General features: G+C 33.7%; 1 protein-coding gene and 2 pseudogenes across 1 annotated transcript; 1 reads left to right on the top strand and 2 right to left on the bottom strand.

Annotated features, from left to right (window-relative positions):
- Positions 1–2,221: 2,221 nt before the first annotated feature.
- LOC120215714 lies at positions 2,222–5,582 on the bottom strand (annotated as a pseudogene).
- Positions 5,583–5,689: 107 nt separating this feature from the next.
- On the top strand, positions 5,690–6,850 carry LOC120215713 (probable xyloglucan endotransglucosylase/hydrolase protein 30). Its single transcript, XM_039213311.1, has 3 exons — positions 5,690–5,816; positions 5,890–6,098; positions 6,337–6,850. The coding sequence occupies exons 1-3, from the start codon at positions 5,739–5,741 to the stop codon at positions 6,848–6,850; spliced, it is 801 nt and encodes a 266-aa protein (XP_039069242.1). The 5' UTR covers positions 5,690–5,738.
- Positions 6,851–7,586: 736 nt separating this feature from the next.
- LOC120215712 lies at positions 7,587–21,789 on the bottom strand (annotated as a pseudogene).
- Positions 21,790–22,497: the final 708 nt, after the last annotated feature.

Genomic DNA, 22,497 nt, shown 5'->3' with positions numbered 1-22,497 from the left:
TTCATTTCTTTTACGTGATCATTAAACTATTTTTTTAAATCACATTTAACCTATTAAAGTAGTACTTTTTATTATTTTTTATTATCATCTTATTATTAAAAGAAAAGAAAAAAGTTAAAATGTTGATGAGCAGAATCGAACCAATTATATGACTATTTTATGATAAATGATCATTTTGGTAGACTATAAAGAACAAGAATAATCGTAAATTATTTCATTAGTACTTGAATTTATATGAAAATAAAATGTAAAAAAAACCTGAAGGGAATATAAACAAATTTAGATGTAGTATTTAATTAAACTAAGAATTTTATATTTTTTAAATATGTATTTAATCATAAATGATTTAATTTTAAAAAATTAGAAATAAATACGACACATTCTAATTATTTTATAATATTATAAATAAATACTTTATATACATACCTTTTTATAAAAAATAGCTATAAATATACATACTTAAAATTATATATATATATATAACGCATGATGTACAAAAGCTCAAAAATTAATGGATTCTAACTCAAATGTATTATCCAAATTTAATTAATTTGCCCAAATAATACTAACTCAATAATTCAATTAAATTAAGATCAACAAATGCTTGTACAAGAGTAAAAAAAATGCCATTTAGTCATTTAAATCAAAATTGAATTATCATAAAAAAATGCTTTTACAAGAGTAAAGAAAATGCCATTTAGTCATTTAAATCAAAATTGAATTATCATAAAAAAAATTGACTCATTCGAATAAATTTTAATCTCTATAAAACTAATATAGAACTAATCATTTTTAAAAAAAAATTATTTAACTATTTTGCTGCTGTAAATGTAAAATATGTCAAACACAATATAAACAAAAAGTAAAATTAGCAACTATAATTTAAAATAAATGTAATAAGTTTAAAAAGAAAAGAAGATTCTTCCTTTTTTTCCTTTAGAGTTTGTGTCTTTTTCATAGATTAGATCAATTTTTTCTTCTTTAATTTTATTTAGTCGATGAAAACACTTGTCGTGATGTTGATTACCGTCTGCTGATTTTCTTTTATTTTTATTTCTTTTTTAGTTTTTAATAAAAATATTATACCTTTGTGTTTTTCTTTGTCTTTGTGGCACCTATAACTGTGTAACAACTTATGCTCTGGGTTTACATAAACGCATACTTGCTGTTATATTATAATATAATTGAAATTCAGAAATTTAAATTTAGAAAGGTTTTTTTATTGAAAAAAAATCAGCACTATTAGTTATGTATCTCTTTTTTTTCTTATACCATTAGAAAAAGACAAGTGAAGAAGAATCGTCAATCTTTTGTTCGTTCTTTTATTTATTTTTCGGGTAAACTATTCTAATGGTCATTAATATTTGGGTAAATTTTTGTTTTTACCACTGATGTTTCAAAAGTTACAAATTGGTCACTAACATTATCGTTTGTTACAAATTGGTCACTCGCCATTAACAGGCGTGACGGAAAATACACGTGGCCTGTCAACAGAGTTAACATGCCTACCTGGATGGTATAATTACACAAATAGTCCATTTTATTTATATATTTTTAAATTTGATCCTAATTTTAATAAATTAAAATATATTTATTTTTAATTCTTATAAATAATGATATATTTTTATACAAAATAATTAAATGTTTTTTTAGTTATAAAAAAATTAACGTTAGATAAATATTGAATTACTTTTCAATTTTTCATCTATCCATTCAACAAATATATAAATATTTTTACTATTTTATAATATATAAAAAAGTAAAAATGAGTATTGTTAGTCAAATTTATATATAATTTTATTTTTAATTAAATCTCAACACAACTCTAATTTTCTGAATATTTTCTTTTCTTTTATTTTTGAATTCAACTTTTCATTTCTTTTATTTTTGAATTCAACTTTTCAATTAGGCACGAAATAAATTATAGGCACTAAACTGGAATGAAGATTATGATTTGTGGTTGTTAACCAATTGCAAAACTAGGAAAAGCAATTAGAGTTTTCAAGAAGAAATTAAAGTAATTACTAATAATTATTTAAAACAGACTACTAATATATTCATGCATTCATATTAATAATTTTGTACAAATGGGCATTCTGAAATTGTACGAGGGCAGACTCAACGCAAAAAAAAAAACAAGTCCAAATTCAACAAGTACAAATTTAATATAAAAATGTTGATTAACTCTGAAATCAGCCCTTGGAAGACTGCATTATGAAGATCAAGTGAACAGCAGAAGACGATTTAGTAATCCTTTGACGGCAGATTGGACAATTAGACACTCTTTGCCCACATTCCCTGCAAGTCTGTCATCATAATACATTTTTTTTTTTGAAAAATAAGGTACTTTGTATTAAATAAATTACAAAGTAACCATGACCTCGTTAAAAAACCTCCTTAAATCTATACGGAGGAAAAAGAGTGTCCCTTAGGATGGGATAAAACCGAGTAGCATAACAAATAATACAACAATGAACAACCATACAATCAAACTATGAACCTGAGCAACCAATCGGCTCAGACATGAACATTGACTAGAGAACAAAACAATCACAGAAAAATAATGCAGTGGTACACACGAAGCAGACTGTACCAAGACAGAAACTTAAACCATGGCGATACACCAGGGCAGAAGCATACAGCACGAGCCATATCAGCAGAGTTCTGAATTAGACACCGCGAACGATTGCTTCCGGGTCATCATAATACATTTTTAATTATATTAACATTTTCATTTAGAAAAAAAATATTTATTGAAAGAATATAAAGGATAAGAAGAAAAATAAAAGAATTGCTCACCATATGCCCACAATTAAAGGCCAAGTCCTTTGCATTCGTTAGGCATATTGGGCATGCAGACTGCATTACATTGCAATTGCAAACAAAATTAATTATGGGAAAATTTTACAACATAAAATATATATTACAGAAAGGAAAGCATGCATGCATGCAACATTTCATTTGATCATAAATACATGCATACACATACATACCTGCTGATCATCTGATGCAACCGCCGGTGATGCCGAGACATTGCTTGGTATGCGTTCGGGCAGAGCAGGTGGAAGGGAGGAAACTGGAGGAGGCCGTGGAACTATTTTCTTGGCTTTTCTGGTTCGTTGTCTTGATTTGTTCAATACAAATTTAAAAATAGTCCATGAGGGATTACAAATTATACGTGAGAATAAACTAATAAGTTAATTGCCGAAGATTAACTCACCCAAGAATGCCAAGTTCCATGCATGCTTTGTACTGTAAAGGGATCTCCATGAGAGCAGCAAGAGCAAATGCAGTTTCCTTCTCCTTTTGACTTGTATGCTTTGTACTGTAAGGTGAAAATTTTTTCTTCACAAACAAGATTTTAATATTAGTATTTGTTTTTTTAAAAAAAAAGTTTTGGGAAGAAAAAAAATTGTTAATTTTATTAAAAAACATTAATTTTTATGTTTTTATTAGTTTACCCTAACATTAAAAAAAGGTTATTTTTTTTGTTTTTATAACTAATTTTTTATTTCCTTTTTTAAAAAATATATCATTATTTATAAGAATTAAAAAAATTTAATTTATTAAAACTATGATCAAATTGAAAGAATATATAAATAGCATGGACTATTTGTGTAATTATACCATCCAGGTAAGCCTGTTAACTGCTATTAACAGGCCACGTGTGTTTTCCGTCACGCCTGTTAACGGCGAATGACCAATTTGTAACAAACAATAACATTAGTGACCAATTTGTAACTTTTAAAACATCAGTGGTGAAAACGAAAACTTACCCAAATATTAGTGACCATTGGAGTAGTTTACCTTATTTTTTCTCAAGGTGAGATTTGACAACGTCACGACTGATCAAGATGGTGCTTACTTGTAATCTTTATGATCTTCACCGCTATGGATCCTCAGATTGATTTTGGATACGTGATTTTGCTTTTGTGGACAATTTTACACAATGCTCGACTCTGATTTGCAGTTCTTTATGGTATTTCAATGGTTTAATCCTGTTTTGTGGTTCGTTTGCCATTGCAATTAGATTTGTTCGTATTATATTTTCTGTTGAAGTCTTTTTGTTGGAATTTTAACCTTTTCCACGTATAGTCTTTATATGATCTAAAGTGACTAATTTCAATATTATAGAAAATATTAAAATTATGTATTTAATTTACGATGATAATATAAATTCTTATTATAATTTTAGACAGTTTTTAGTTTTTAATAATACCATAGACTTGTATTAAAAAAAATGAGAAGTGAGTGACTTTTTTTTGTTATAAGGTTATAAAATAAAATATTATAAAATTTTGAAATGTAGTGAGTGAAAATATTAATTTATTTTTGGAACGGTGAGAGGTAAAGGGAGGTTGGTTGGTCGTCGATTTATCAACCTAAATATGAAGGTGGTTAGTGTTAAAAGATATATAAAGTTGGAACTCGGCATGTCTCCTACACTTGATTAGGCATCGATGACTCAGTTTGGAACTTTGCATGGGTTATATAATTTTTATTACACGACATTGGGTCTAATATCAGCTGGAATATTAGAAGAATTCTCAAACTGAGAAATTTTGCATTTCCTCTTTATTCTTCTGGTATTCAGCAGGCAAAGGAAATTTGGGGGAAAATCCGATTGCAAGGTCAAAAAGTATACTGGCACCGTCTAGTATGGTATCCTATGCACCTTCCAAAGCATAATTTGATTTCTTGGATGGCCATCTTAAACAGGTTATCAACTTGTGATCGCTTGCAACGCATGGGATTAGTCACTGCTGGTCTGTGCGTTAATTACAGGGCTTCTAACGAAAGCAAGGATCATTTGTTTTCTCAATGCCCCTTGGCTATAGAACTCTGGAAATCTGTTCTCCAATTGAATGGTATGAACTACACTGCAATGACTTGGGAAGAAATGGTCTCTCGCGCAAGCTCTATGTGAAAAGAGAAGTCTCTAATTACCACTATACTGAAAATTTCTTAGAATGCTTATACTTATTTTTTGTGGCAAAAACGTAATCGCAGACTATTTCAAGGAAGATCTCGAACTGTTGACAACTTGCTCAAAGAAATCATTGAAATAGTTAGTATAAGGCTTAGAAGAAAAACTATAAACAGACTTGATTGCACTAACTTCCTCGTTTGTAATGCTTGGAGTATAGTTTAACCAATCTTTTGTTCTTTTGTTTGTTTGTAATGTTCATTGTTTTGATTGGTGATTGGTTGTAAATTTATATTGCTATTGGATAATAAAATTCTGATTTATCAAAAAAAAAAAAAACCGTTGGCGATCCAGAAAGTAACTCCCAACCCTTCTTTCATCGTGTGTATAAATATATCACAGAAATCAAAATCCGAAAAAAATTATGAATCATTTGCATTGCTTCTTTTTTTCAGAGATGTCGTCAACACCTTTCTTCCTCGTTTTCTTTTCGTACTTCTTCTTCTTCTCCTCTTGGTTCTTCTGCTTCATTAGTTCTGCAGGTTTCGACCTCACCACCATCTCCTTTGACGAAGGATACAACCCTCTCTTCGGTGATTTCAATCTCGTTCGCTCCCCTGACGGCAATAGTGTCCGCCTCCTCCTCAATGTTCATTCAGGTATATATAGAGACGGACGTAAAATTTTATGTTAGAACAAACTTACAAAATTTTATGCTTGATTTAGTACAAGTCCATGCAAACCTTTGTTTTTACTTCGACTTCTGTTGTGTTATTGATGGAATTCAGGGTCCGGTTTCGTTTCATCAAATATGTATGCGCATGGATTTTTCAGTGCCAAAATCAAGTTGCCATCGGATAATACTGCCGGAGTTGTGGTTGCCTTCTACGTAAGTTTTCTGGGTTCTTAATCTTTAATCATGTCTTTAATTCATTAAAAAAAAATTTTCATGGTGAATGCAGACATCAAACGGTGACGTATTCGAGAAAGCACATGACGAATTAGACATCGAGTTTTTAGGAAATGTACAAGGACAGCCATGGAGATTCCAGACTAATTTGTATGGCAATGGCAGCATAACCCGAGGCCGAGAAGAACGTTACAGCCTATGGTTCGATCCATCAAAGGAGTTCCATAGGTACAGCATTTTGTGGACGGCCAAGAACATTATGTGAGTTGTCTTAATACACCTTGATTTCCTCTGTTTTGTCCTTAAATTTCAATTTCCCATTTTCGAACTCATTAAGTTACCCGAGATAACGATGATAAAAAAGATGTTGTTCTTCTTAAAATATTAATTAGAGTATTTGAGACTTCAGAATGCTTAAGTATTAATACGTTAAATTTTTTTTTTTTGAAAAGATACTACTTTACATATGTTATGTCTTAGTGACGTTGGATTTCTTCAGCTTTTTCGTCGATGAGGTTCCGATTAGGGAAGTGATTCACAGCGACGAAATGGGCGATGATTACCCATCAAAGCCAATGGCTTTATACGCCACCATTTGGGACGCCTCGAGCTGGGCCACAGGCGGTGGCAAAATCAAAGTTAACTACGACTATGCACCGTTCACGGCGGAGTTTAGAGAGTTGGTCCTCGAGGGTTGCCCTATGGATCCCATCCAAGAATACCCCGACTTCACCATCTGCAAGGACAAAGATGCCTGGCTCGAGAGCCGAAGCTACACCTTCTTAACACCGAAACGGCGAGCCGCCATGCAGAATTTCAGGCAGCATTATATGTACTACTCGTCCTGTTACGATGTATGGCGTTACCCCGCAACACTTCCCGGTTGTGTAATTGATCAGATCGAAAAGGAAAGGTTCAACGAATCCGGAAGGTTGAAAATCGACGTAAGCCATAAGAAGCAAACCATGACCGCAAAAGCACACCGGAAGAGAAAACCACGGTCCGATGCGTGAAGTAATAGATTTGTGTTTCGTACTTTTAAATTGGCATTGCGTTGATTTGGTGCTCAAAATATTTTCGTTCAATCTTTATAATTATTTGTACCAGTAGATAAATATGTTAGGTTTAAATAATTTAATTTGTCATTTCATGGATGATTTACTGTTTGTAATATATGTCAAGTGAGCTTGTATATTACGAGAAATTAATTTATGAACTTTTTTACCATCTCATTAATCATTTTTAATTAATTAAATGAGTAGACGTCATATTTATCTTTAAAAAAATTTAAAAATTGAATTTATTATTTATTATTATATATTTTTATATTATTTGTTTTTTTTCCTTTAACCGACAAAATCACATTAAAAGATATAATAAAAAAGGTAATGAACAAGACCCATCAAGCAAAAAATTTGCATATAATTATATATTTTAGATTTTAATCTCGCAAATGCTGGCGATCCAGATGATTATATTAAGAAAAGGATAGGATAAAGAAGAAGATGGTGATTTTTAGTTTAAATTATTATGGTGAAATTAAAGAAAAAGTAAAACAAAATATGGAGATTTGATGCTTTAAAATTAGGAAAGAAGATGATGGGATAAAGAAGACGATAATTTGAAAATTTTAATATATAAGAAAATATGACGTGGAAAATAAATGTGATGTCATATACTCATATAATTGATTAAAGATCATAGATGCATGAGATGGTGAAAATGGTTCATGAAATAAGTTATCGTATATTACGAATAAGGTGTCACGGTTGTAGCTATTACGAATATTACATGATATATAATAATTACGGACATACCAAATGTTATTTTAATTAATGGATTCTTAGATATATTAAAAGCAGGAAAAAGAAAAAGATTCGAGCAGTGCGCAATGCAAAATCCGATGAACTCCATAAGACCCTTTGCAAAGGGGTAGAGATGTGCCAACACCCAGAAGCTGAAGAACACACCTCCTAGCAGATGACTCCATTCGGGATCGGTGCTGTAGACCGTTCGAAGAACTCCATAAGCTATAGCGATCAAGTTAACGAATATGATGGTGAGTGGTGGTGTCATGAGAGATGTCCACTTGAAAACGTAGAGATCAGCAAACTCATCATCCACATCGTCTCTGGCTGATTTTGATGTAAGGGTGAATGATATTTCGATGCCAGCAATAACCTTTAATAGCCCCTGGAGTACTGCAGCAAGACGAGCACTGGTGCCTCCAATCAACCAAAACTGTTCATTCCTCCACCACTCTTCTAGTTCGATGCCGGAACACTTGATCTCTAGCACCGCTAGAGCGCAAAGGGTCAGTGTGATTGCTAAGAGGTAAACAAGGAAAGTCACGTTGAGTGTCTGAACAATGAATTGATTCGAAAAGAGAGAAAGTGCGGGAAGGAAGCAGTAAACAATGAGGAATATGAAAGTGAAGGTTACTAGTGTTTTATTTGGTTAATATTTTGTTATTAATTAATCATTGTTACTTCTTTTATAGTGTTAATTTGGGTTGTTTTAATTCGAATACGTGCATGACTCTATTTTTCAGGAAATAACAATTAAAAGTTAAATTAAACATATTTTCCTATTTATTTGGGAAAAGTCGAAGTCAATCAGATTCAAAGTTCGATCTAATCACAAACTCTCATTAAATATTTCAAGTAGCAAAACTAAAGGAGAAAAGCAAGGTGAACCACAATTCTTTAAGAATTTAAAAGTTGTAATTGAATTTAAACATTAGAGATTTTATTATTTTATTAGAAATTTAGTTTGCATAGAATTTTTATATAGGATTTTTAACTCTTGACTATAACTACCCCAATAGGGGTGAAGCTTGAGAGGGTACAAATTTAGAATTCAATATAGAACCGGTTCTGGCTTTTTCTTTGTTTCAATTTATTTCAATAAAATTATTTTTCTTCGCTATCTACTCTCATTCTAAACGCCAAGCATGATTTGCTTGGCTAAACTTTTCGGTTAGCTGATAGTTGAGCGACAACTCAATCCAGTCTCGTGAGAATCGAAAAGGTACATAACGTCTTAAGATTTCTTTCTTGATTTTTTTTGCAAACAAGGAGAGACAATCGACCTTTCTTCAACATCTCAATATCTTCAATCCAAGGAGTGTATAGAGTATATTGGTTTGTTTAACGTTGTGATCTATAGTTGGAGAGGAAAATCGGCTTGTAGCAAATTTAATTCTCTAAGAACAATCTTAGCAGTTGTTCGCTAAGGAAAATCAAGATCGAGTTCGATTCTCATCGAGACACTATAATCCGAACACATGCTTTTCCAGTTCAAAACCAACATTGGCATTGACTTTGGAAATCAGTTCACAAGAGAGAAGAGCAAATTACGACCTTGTAGACTGTAACTGGCAAGCATCTGAAGTAAAATCTATATCAGTAATCGAGATGGATTGAGACGAAGCGAAGCTGGATGATATTTCTCATCTTTATTATTTCTTTACAATTTATTTTCTCAATTTTCCTTATTGTTTACGTCTTAGTTTTAATTTTATTTTATTTTACTTGTTTACTTTAAAATTCCTTTTTCTTTTTAATTTACATGTTTTACTGATTTTTTGGTTCAAGATCAAATCGAATTAGAATTAAAAATTTTCAAATCCATGTGAACCGACACCCTTCTTCTCTACATTACTTTTTTAGTATAATTATCCGAGAAAAATGATTATTTATTTGATAATTACGAGGTTTGTCAAAAAGATATATCCCCACGTTGAGATAAGCAATCCTCTGTAGGAATGTAAGGTGGCGTTTGGTTCACTGTAATGTTTCTGAAGGAATTGAAATCTGTGAAGGAATTGAAATCTGTGAAGTAATTGAAATCTGTGAAGGAATTGAAATCTGTGAAGGAATTGGAATCTGTCAGGAATTGGAATCTGAATCTAAAACATGTTTGGTTGGCAGGAAATTGAATTGGAATCCAATTCCATATTCTATTTGGTTCGCAGACATATTAGATGAATTTGATATCAGTAATGTAAAATGACAGAATTGCCCTTCTTCTTTTTTTTCTTTTTTTAATTTATTTTATAACTTACATGTAGCAATATATTATAAAAAATTTAAAAATATTAAATTTTCATTTTATTGATTGATTATTCATTTCAATAAATTATAAAAACATGCTAATAAATATCATAAGTTAAAATCATTGCAATTAGAGATGACCATGGGTCGGGTTTTTGGTCCACCCGACCCAACCCAAGAACAAGGGAACCTCCACTCGAGACCCGACCCGACCCACCAAAATAAAGTTTCACCGACCCAACCTGACCCGAATATATGAATTAGAAACCCGACCCGACACGAAATAATAAAAAAAATATTTTTATTCAATAAAAACAGTGACTTAAAACCCCTAAACCCAACCCGAACCCTAAACCCAACCCGAATATCACACTTAAAAAAACCCGACCCGACCTGAACCCGAATTTTTTTTTAAAAAAAATTCGACCCGAATACCAAAAGATTGATGAGGGTAGTATGGTCAAATTTTACATTCTCTCCTCCAAAGGATTTCAATTCCATCATGTTATGGATGAAATTTACGTTCCCTCATTTGATGGAATTAGACTCAAATTCCCCTTTGAAAACTTGAACCAAACATGGAAAAGTGGTGAATTCCAAGAGATTCAAGCGAACCAAACGACACATAAGCCTTGGGCTGCCTAGTAGAGCATTGTTGCGTGAGAAGAATATCTCGACCGAGCTAGTGGCCCAACGAAGAACCTGGTGAAGCCTATCAGTGAGATTTATCGGAGCAGTGGCACGGAAAGCACCTCTTTTGGTCACACAATAAACAGATCTCCACCCTCGATTATGCATCCTATACCCTGTAACATCTTCTGTCACTGATCCATAAATCCACCCTACGCTTTGGCCCCATTCGGTCTTGTCCTCATACCATCACGAGATAACATTGATCGCCTCTGCAATTGTGGATGCATCAAGGGGTTCCCGAGGCACAGTGAGAGCACCGGGTGGTCGTCCATATTTGACCGAAGGATCTGCAAGGGGCTGGTCTTGAATTGCTGCCACCAGCACAGATTCAATAAGCAAAATCGAGTTTCCAAACTTCTTAGGAATGAGAGCGATATTCGTTTCATCAACTTCCTTCAACTGAACATCTTCATGGTCAACATCGGGTGAGAAGCAACAGTTGCGGATTTTTTAAGTCGTGGAAAGCAGCAGCTGCAACAACCAGGGTTATCTTCTAACCGAGGTGGCTCGAAACCATAAAGGGCAGTGTGACGAAAGAGGCATCCTGTTCCAACATATACCGGACCCTGAAGTCCATCAAGAGCTCGCATGTAAACATTAAAGAATTCTGTATTGTGATTGGCATAGCGATCAGATGGATCAATTCCTTCAAACCTCTGAGGAAACTGGACATAACAAATACACTCCCCATCTTGGTCCATCATAAAGCAAATTCCTTCTCTCAATGCTTGAGAATTGTGAATGTAGTGGTCACAATCAAAATTAAGTATGAAGGGGCCATTGAACAAGATTGCAGAAGCTCAAACAAGTGCATTCATGGCACCTGCCTTCTTGTTGTGATCATAACCAGGTCGCTTTTCACGAGTAACATAAACCAACATTGGAAGACGAATGTCAACCTCACTCAGATCCATGGAATTTCCATCACCTTCTGTACCATTTTGAGGCTCGTCACGGGGAGGGTCCAACATCACCTGCAGTTCATAGAGTTCAGCATCTTAGATGAAATAAGCATATCAATCAAATGGATTGAAAAACATTAAAACAAATGTACCACTTCCGATTCTCTTCTTGAATTCTTACCTGTATGATACTGGCATGATCTCCCCTAAAATGCTCGGGAGCAGAAACTGTCCAAGTTCCCGGCCAATGGGTGCTATCAGCCATCCAAGTAGCTTTTGGGATCTTCAAAGTTTCCATTGGTTCATCACTATTGTCCTCTCTCCAACTTCAAAATCTTGATCTCCTCCCTTGTATTAAAGGCATCAGAACGTCGTCGAATCGAATCAGAAAGACCATTGACCCTAACCTTAAATTCATCATATTCACATTTCACCCGCCTGCGATCGCGTACGAAATCTGGTCGCACCTTGTTCCCTTAAGGATCTCTCTTAAGATTGAAATAGGACTCTGGATTTCTGGGCTGAATGTCATGTTTCCTGCAGAAAGGAATCCAAATTCTAGCAAAACTTGCAGTCTCTGCCATGGCCTCAAAGGTTAACAGTGCACCTCCATCATCCGAAACATAACATGCTAGCTTCTCAACTGGGTACTCCGCTGAATGGAAAGAATGGTATTTGCAGTGGCAAGAGGAGGTTCTTTCTCAGGATTAGCAATAGAAACGAAGACATCTATGCCCGGTAGATCAGATCGACCCAACGGATTACTAGATTAGGCTTTTCAAACTTTTCTTGTGCGTTTGGTTAACGAAATGGGAATAAAAGATTAACAGAGAATAGTATTATTGAGAATGTTTTTGTGTTTGGTTTGTTTAGCAGGAATATAAGATTACCGTATTTGGTTAAATGATTAAAAGATTATTGGAATGTGTATTTGAACAAATTGTCCTTATTATATATTTGTATAATATTACAAGTTGGAAAATATTTATTTATTTTCTTTAAAACAATTAAATTCATAAAATTTATATAATTTTTTTACAAAATAAAAAATATAAAAAGGTTTAATAAAAGGGTAAAATTTTATTTTAATTAAATTTTATTTTAACTCTTGAACTTCATATAAAATTTTAATTATAGACTTTTTTTATTAATCTAAAATAGTTTAAGGATAAATTTGTAATTTAACCTTCGCAGAATTTTTATTATTCAATGACAGAATAAGGATATTTATCAAAAAAAATAATTTTAAGTGTATTTTAGTCAAAAACGTTGGTAATCTAACAATACCTAAAGAAATGGAGGTAATGAAATTCCCGATAATATAACCCAAAAAATCCACTATTGGTAATGTAAGATTATCGAGAATGACATTCCCGACCAACCAAACGGAGAATGTGGATTCTATTCTCATAGAAATCTCACATTCCTCTAACCAAACACATCCTTCATCAACAGAACGATTAAGGGGACAGCTTAGGAAGCTGAACAAGCAGCTAAGAGAAGGCAAACCAAATCTCACAAATCACAGACATAAACCACAACCAGATTGCATCATTCGGATGGCTGATTCTCCTTTGTAAAAAGAATCCAAGAACCACAATTCGAGAAAGGATTAGGAGCCTGCAAGAAAATTGACATAATAGAATCATAAAAACTTTATAAAGTTGAATCATTGATCATAATCAGAGCTAATAAAAAGGATACTAGAAGCATAATGGTAACGAGACAAATAAACATATACCGGTACGGACTAAGGATTCCGACAGGTACACTCGATATCTGTCTAAGAGGCTTCCACTGCATCTCCGGAAATAGTTACGGTCACTGCCGATTTCATCCGGACCACCGCTGGAACCATCATTCGGCCACACAGCATTACCATACCCATAACTCTTATTCGTTTCATACAGATATCGAGTATAATCGAACTCATAACTATGACTCCTCATCAAGAGCTCTGTTGATTCCACATCCGGCAACCTCCTGCCGGATTTAGACGATCGCAATTGGCCCGCCGTAACCATCTCGGACACATCCAACCCCCTGAAATGCTCTTTACATCCAGGACAAAATCCATCACCAGTTGCCATAGCATTTGTATAGCAATCCTTGCAAATCCTAAAACCACATTCACATGGGAAGACGTCTATGCCTTGTATATTGGTCATCATCTTGGAACCGCATCCAGGTGTTTCACAGAACGACCCTTCGACCACCACCATGGCGGGATCGGAATCGAGGATCTTCTCAGAATGAGCACGAGTAACGCGATTGTAACCGCCCGTGAACATGGAATTCGAAACGTATTGCTCCTCGGTTCCCACTGCTTGCATAGCGATTTCCATTGGCATTGGCTGGTTATCAAGTGTTGGAGGGAGATGAACTGTGTATCTACCGGAATCTACGCCGCCAATTTCACTGTCGAGATCACCGGTCGAGTTTGCCTCAAACTACGATTCCCCATGGGAACGGCTGCAGCCGATCTTTACCTTATCTATTGGACTTAGGGGTGTGCATTATGGGATATCGAATAATATCCAATATCCGAATCCGATCTAATTTTTTTTTGTTGCAAATAACTAGTCTTGTATTTTTTATCATCGGTTCGAGAGTATCAAATCTGAAAATTGTACTGCTCAACAAAAAAACCATCAACCATAAACAATTATACAATCATTCATATATAGAAATATAACACAAAACTAGTTATTAATTAGTATATTTTAAGCATTAGACTTCTACATGCACAAGAGATAAAACCAGACTTGAAGTTCAGATCCGGAATAGAAAAGAAAAAGAAAAGAAAAGTAAATCAACATATAAATCAACATCAAAAATTACTTAGGAATTGTGTATGTAGAGGTTCAGGAGTCGTAAAGAGATTGTCTACGTTAATTCAAGAACTAGACCTCTAAAGCATATAAAGTAGCCATGGAAATGTAGTTTTTAAACAAATAGATAATAGAGTATATGCTCCTCGGATCCAACCATTTCATCAAGAAATTTATCATTTGTATCGTCGAAAACCGTTTCTAAGAATTAACTTCTGCAAGCCCAGCATTCGATATTCTCAACCCAGATTTTATTAACAATCTTTCCTCAGTTTTTCTCTCTCTCTCTCCTCGGTCTTCTTCTTCAGCAAGCAAAGCTCTTCTCTCATTGACTTGTGTTTCGAATTATAGAAAATAGAAAAAAATTAGGATTTTCGGATAATCCGAAAATGGTATATTTTCGATCCGTATCCGATCCGATAATCCGGAAAAAAATTTGGATATCCGATCCGAACTATCTGAAAATTGAAAAACGAATCGGATATTCGAATTTTCAGATCGGATCAACGGATCGAATCGATCGAATCAGGTTTTTTTTGCACACCCCTAATTAGACTCTAAGTGCTGACACGGAAAATATGAGCTGCAAATTGCTCTAATAGAATAAATTGAATCCAGGCAGATATCAATACATTCATTCACCAAAATTAATATCTAATAATTAATGGTAAATTAGTCCTTATCTTTTTGAAAATTTAATTACAGTGATTCAAAAGTTTTTTTCTTCTCTTTTTAGACTGACCTAACCCCACAACATAATTAATTTCATTAATACTTTTTGTTTCAAATTTGTGGGCTCAGTTCACGTAAAAATGTAGTGGAAAAAAAAAATTCACGTGATAATCCTCTCCTAGAATTAATTGTTCAAATGGTGGGAATGCTACAACGTTCGTATTGGTTTCCATGTAGGCGAAGCGAAGCAAGGTATGTCACCATGTAGGCGAGGCGAAGCAAGGTATGTCGCCATGCAGTAGGGGCGATCTTATAGTTCACCATGCAGTTGGGGTGACGTTGTAGGTCGCCAGGTGAATTTGCTGCAATCGACACAGGTGGCCCCCCCTTCCCTCCTGAATCAACGCCCTGTCTCCCTCACCTCGCCATGCAGTCCCGGCGTGATTCCTTGTTTTGTTATTTTGCACTGCAAATTGCAGCAATAATTCATGCCAAATTCAGCTGCTCACGGGTGGATAAAAAATATTTGAATTAGTGCTGCAATAATTCATGGGTAGATTTGTTGCTATATATTAGGTATGAGGCGGGTTGTTCTGTTGTAAGAAGAAGAAAGAAAGGTGAAGGAAAGGAAGAAGAAAGGAAGAAAGGTAACGAGCATTATGTAAAGTAGTTTAAATTATTAGTTATTTAGTAAGTGGGTATAGTTTAGGTTAGTTATATAATATAACAAAAATTTAATTAATTACTTTATTAGTTTAAGTTAGATTAATGTTGAAGAATTATATTTAATTTGTTTGTTGAATCATATTAAATTACTATATATGGTTTATTATATGTTGTTATTTTATTAAAAAAATAGTTATAGTTTAAATTATATTAAATAATTTATTATATGTCGTTTAATTTATATTAGTTCGTTAGTTTGTTGATGTTATATTATATGAAAAAACTAGTTAATTTGGTTTTTAGATTGTTAGTTTAAGTTAAATTGGATTATAATAAAAAAATAGTTTATTAGTTTAACTGTTTAAGTTATAATAGGTTATTTTTTGTTCTTGTGGAGTGTAAATTAAATAGTTAACATTATATTATATTAAATGATTTTCTAAATATTGTTGTTTATTTTTTTTACAGATTCATTCGAATGGCTGATCAAATTCCACTACTGAGACTTGACAATGAACATATTTCAACTCATTTGGGAATAATGGTGTTATTTCTTATTTAGTAAAATAAAATATTTATTTAATGAATTATTTTAAATATTTGAATATTAAATTATGATTGTGATAAATATTTTTAATTATTTAATTATAGGAGGACGAGCAGCGAGTTCTTCGTAATCGGCTACATAAGTTGCCCAAGCCACACTGATTGATAGAAGAAAACTTGCAACAGGCTGGATTTTGGTATGTAACATTAGTGCGAGAATACAAGTTGGTCCTAGGTTTGATTAGTGCATTGATTGAACGTTGGAGACCAGAAACGCACACATTTCATTTACCGTGTGGAGAATGTACGATAACTCTGGAGGATGTGGCAATGCAATTCGGGGTCCAAACAAATGGGATGCCAGTGGTAATGACACATGAGTACAAGAATGTGGCACAACTTTGCAGTGCGTTTCTTGGGAAAACGCCTGTACCACCAGAGTGTAAAGGGTGGCGTATGAGGTTACCATGGTTGAAGAATCAATTTCAGCTCCAAGCAAATAGTACGGAGCAAGAAATTATATATGCAACACGTGCATATATATTGCAGTTGATTGGGGGAATTTTGATGCCGGATAAATTCGGTAATTATGTTCACACTCAGTATCTTATTTTTTTAAGAAATTTTGTAAATAGTAGGCAATATAGCTGGGGATCGGCGATATTGTCGTTCTTGTATCGTGAGATGTGCAAGGCGTCATTAGTCGTGAATGATAATAATACAACAGAAATCGGTGGATGTCTGATACTGCTACAATCATAGGCTTGGCATAGACTTCCGTTTTTAACACCGATTAATCAGACTGCAGTTGATTTTCCACTTGCCGGAAGGTAATATGAATTCTCTATTTTAAGATAAAATATTAATTATAAATTATTTATTTTGATTAAAAATATTGAAAAAATGGTCATTTTTTGTTTTGATTGATATACATATGGAGACATAAAATTGAAGGCACGGGGTTAGTGCATAACAATATTAAAGAGTTCAGACTGAAGATCGACATTAAGGGAAAAAAGGAGGTATGCATAATATGTTATTATTAATTATTATTTAAATTAACTAAATTATTTAATTTAAATCAACTTTATTGTTATTTTAATTTTGCAGTTTAATTGGAGACCATATGTAGATGAAGAAATTTTGGCGTGTGTGTCGCACGATGTTTTTGATGGTTTTCAAAATTGGTGTGCTGTTACACCATTGATCAATTTTGCTTTTGTTGAGATCCAATTTGCGGATAGAGTTCTGAGGCAATTCGACTTCCACCAACCTATTCCGCAGAGTCCATGGGATCATGACCTATTCCAAAACTTAGATGGTCGCCGTCAGGTGAATTAGGTTGAGACGCATGAAGATCTGCACAAATTTGATGGTCGCCGTAAAGAAAAGGTGAATTGGGTTGAGAAGCATGCAACATACATTAATGCTTGGAACAATATGGCTTCATTCTTGCCAACTCTTGACCCCATTCAAGACGATGACTTTAACTTTGCGACTTCGGCTTACCTTGATTATTTTTGGGATAATGGAAAGTCGTTCTTGACAACAAGGGTAGAGAGGCGACAATTTTTGAGTTTTAAGAAAAGATTTGGTAAAGTTGAATACTCTCAACCAAGTAGGAGTTCATCTCAACAACCTGAAGCGGAAATAACCGATGTGGATAATAGTGCACCACAACCATTTGGCGATGCAGGATTGTTGCATCACGCATTTGATGATTATATTGTCCCGGCATACGTACCAGAGTTTGTGCAGTCTGAGGCACCCATCTACTCTCCCATGTTTGAGTCGACGTCTGACTTTGACCAAATGACATCTATGATGTCAAATACCAGTATTTGTTAGTCAACGTTTGCAAGTGGGATAGAAGAGCAAACTGTTGGAATGACCCCAATGAATGAGGATGATAGGTATCATACTCCTAAGCAACCGCAATGACCACAACGTATCAGACGTCCGTCCCGACATTATCATTCAACAACACCCCGACATCGACAATAATTGTAAACTCATTTGTTATTTGTTACAAATTAAATATTAAAATTAGACTAGTTTTTAATCATTAAATATTAAAATAAACTTGTACTATAACCTATATGTTCAACAATAACATTATAACGTTAAAAATGAATTGATAAACTTAAATTAAAAACTATTTATAAATATTATAATTTTAAATATGCATGTCTCTACATGAAATGTAAAAAAAATAAGTTCGAGTAGTTATAAATTCAAATATTTATATTTTCGATTTAAATTGAATAAATTATATTAAATTATTTAATCATTATTAAATAATTATTAGTAATCATTATTAAATCATTAGTATCAAATCAATAAATCATTACTAAATCATTACTATCAAATCATTAAATATTAATAATAAATCTTTATTACTAATCATTACTATCAAATCATTTGTTTTTTGAATACATTGATATATATATATATATGATTACTAATGAGGAGGCATATATCTTGGTAAATTAGGACATTTGTTTTTTGAATGACCTTCACCCCTACATAATCCGCATCTTTTTGGTTGACCTCTCTCTCTAGCATGGAAATCCATACTTGTATGAATACGACTGGACTCAGGTCGACCCTTTGGACTTCTACGAAGCATTGGATTTGACAGCCATTCGTCACGATCCTTTTTGGGCCAATATGATTCATTTGGGATCTGCCTGAACGCATAAATGTAGAAATTTAATATCTTATGTAGGTAAAAGCATTCATCAACATAAGTGTATGCGCTTACACAACATACATACATGCAGCGACTGCATGAGCACATGGGTATTTTCATGCCTGAAAGCGACCACAATCACACCATTTATGTCATAAATCAACTCTAAATGTCTGGTCTTCTCCTCCGATGTTACGTCGTATGCAGGACACAACAAAAGTATGACAAACTCGGTCGAAATTATGAACAACCATTGATGTTGCCAATAGCTCATTTGCTTCTATTGCTTCCACAACTGTAGGAGCTCAAGTATAACCTCTATTTATTAGACTCTCAATTTCTTTGCCTTTATCGGACCAAACCTTAGCCAACCTAAAGTACGTCTCTTTCACCACACTCGCTATTGGGAGATGACGTGTACCTTTTAGTACTGAATTAATGGCCTCAACAAGGTTTGTGGTCATATGTCTGTATCGTCGACCTTCATCGTATGCTTGTGACCATTTTTCCTGCGGTATTTTTGAAGCCCACTTCCAAACACGCTGATCATCATAAAATACCTTCAAATTCTCCAATATTTTATCAAAATTTGGCTGGTGTAGTTCGTATCCTGTTTCATAATATATTGTGTTAAACCTCAATTAAAAAACACATAAAAATTCACAAATATTGAGAATAAATCTTACCCATGCTTACTATCTCCTTACGAATGTGTGCGTTATGAAACTGGTCGATACTATTCTTACCAATATGACGGATACAAAATGTCGGATATGCATGTGGAGGTATCCAACGACTTCCTGGTCGTTCAATTGCCGCCAAAATACCTGTTCCTCTATCGAATATCAAGAAACTCCATCTTCTTGAACGACATATTTACGTAGATGTGTAAAAAAAAATCCCAAGCCTCTGTTGTCTCTCCCTCAACAATTGTGAATGCAATTAGGAAGATATTTCGCTCACCATCTTGTGCAACTGTCATCAAGAGTACATGGTTATATTGGCCATATAACCACGTACCATCTACTTGGATCATACGTTTGCAAAATGGAAATCCTTCAATACATGACTTGAATGCCCAAAAGAGTCTATGAAATATTTTTTTTCCTGGCACATGTTGACCTTCTTTGTCATATGCGGGCATGGTTTGAGACTTCACTATGGTTCCTGGGATAAATCGCTTCATTGCTTGTAGAAAATGTGGTAGCTCATTGTACGATGTATCCCAATCTCCATACGTCAGCTTCATTGCCTTCATCTTCGCATTCCAAACCTTGTCGTATTTTACTTGATATCCAAATTGGCTTCGAATAGATGCAGCTAACACTGAACAAGAGATCCTTGGATCCTTTTCAACCATCACCTTCACGTATTCACATATTACATCGGAGTCTAATAGTCGGTGGTCTTGTTCGATGGAGTTTCGCAAACATGTGTGAGGACCAATGTACCTTGTGATGACCCAAGCATTGTGCCTTTGAATTTTCGACACTCTGATTTTCCACTTGCACTTTGGGCCATATTTAATATACTTCATGTATAGGGTTTTCTGGTTGAACTGTGCAACATGGCATTTGATGAAATACTCTTTAATCGCCAGCGTAGCTTCATTTTTTCCTCTGAATTGCACCCCAACTGAAAATTCACCAGAATTTTCAAATGATTCAGCCATTTGGTACGAAGGTAAATGTGGCATGTCTGGGAATTCAGGTGCCCTCATCGCACCATAATCTATCTCGTACATGTGAGGAGTAGCTTCATATGGTGTCGGGATATCATCAATGGCCAAGTCAATTGCACCTCCATCGAAAAAATTATATTCGTCGCCCAAAACGGGTTCTTCCGTTTCTTCATCTTCACTTGAATCATCATGAATTTCTCTCCATCGATTTTCAGCATCAATATCAACAGTCATTTTCGAATGGTGTATATTTCTCGTCTCATACTCTGCTAATGCGGATGTCCCTCCGACTTCATTTCCACTTTCTAATAGTGACATAAAACTGTTTGGGAACCTGTTTGTCGGATCCTCAAACTCACTATCGAAAGCAATTTCAAATGGATTTCGAGCCACATCTTTTGATGACCCAAGAACATCCAATATGTTACGCGCATCAACAAATAACTCAATAACTGCTATATTGCTTGACTCATGTAGTCCAATCATGGTTTCAATATCATCATCTTCTTCAACTGATACTACAGCATATCTGACTAAGTTGGGACATATCATAAACCTGTACATCAAACCATCAACTGCAGCTCGAATTTTTCTTTCTATCTTCTCTTTATTTCTACAAATGTGATGTCTCTTTTGAACATCATATTTATTGGTTTTTCAGACTGAAAAATAACTCCGATCTCATTTTCTATAATTTGTCCATTATAATGGACAATCGTGAAAAAGTTGTTGCTCATTTTCTCTACAAATAAAAATATATATAAATTTATATTAGAGCCAATTCGATCAGATAATTTCATAATTCATTAAATAAATAATATAATACACTATATTAACGATAAACTAATAAACTATTTTTAATTATAATATAACTTAGTAAACTAACAAATTAAATAGACTAAACTCACGTAAAAATGCAATAATTAACAATCAATAATTAACTTTTTTTCAATATAGCTTCAACAAACAAACTAATATAAGATTAAACACACTAACAAACTAATTAATTAATTTTTTATAAACCCTAAACTAAAAAACTAACAAACTAATTAACTAATTTTTCATATAATATAATATATAACTTAAACTAACTAACAAACTAATATAATATAACTTAAACTAACCAACTAATAATTTAAACTAATAAACTTTTACTCGGTTTCTTCTTCTCTCTGCTTCTTCTTCCTTTTCTTCTTCTCCCTTTCTTTCTTCATATCCGTTCCCCATACCCAATGACCAACCCATATATAACCCTAAATTGGCCCCATAAACCCTAAATTAGTTGCGATAATAATTCATCTATTTTTAATGCTACTATTAAAACGTGCAAATCATGTAGAGGAGGAAAATAATGCTTTATATCACGCTACTATAATTGATAAACCGGCCCCATAAACTCTAAATTAATTGCTGCAATAATTCATCCATTTGCTAATTTTATAACGTACAAATCATGTAGGCCATGCATGAGAGGAGCAAAATAATGTTCCATATCACGCGATTAATATTGTTGATCCTGCAATTTACGTTAAAGTATTGATGCAAATCCTACAATTTACGTTAAAATAATGCTCCAACATGCATATTTAACACAGGGCCACTTGTCTCTAATATAATGCTAAAATAATGCTCCATTATCATAAGTCTCTAATTTTCTACAAATCAAGACCATTATTTTCGGTAAAGTTACCATTTGCATTTGATAATGACTTCTTGTTTTTAGCTCTAGAAGTCTCTAATTTAAATTTAATTGTTTTAAATTAGATAAGAGGAATCACGGGAGCAGAACAGCTTGCATGAGGGAGACAAGCAGGGTCACCTTTGTCGTCAATTCACAGATTCACAGAGGAGTTCGCACCGATTATATGGCGACCTATAAGGTCGCCCCGACTCCATGGCGACATACTTGTTTCGCTTTGCCT

Source organism: Hibiscus syriacus, unplaced genomic scaffold (assembly GCF_006381635.1).
Source record: "Hibiscus syriacus cultivar Baekdansim isolate YM2019G1 unplaced genomic scaffold, ASM638163v2 tig00110154_pilon, whole genome shotgun sequence".
Lineage (NCBI taxonomy): Eukaryota > Viridiplantae > Streptophyta > Magnoliopsida > Malvales > Malvaceae > Hibiscus > Hibiscus syriacus.
The sequence above is the reverse complement of the archived record's forward strand: the minus strand, read 5'-3'. Positions and strand labels throughout refer to the sequence as shown.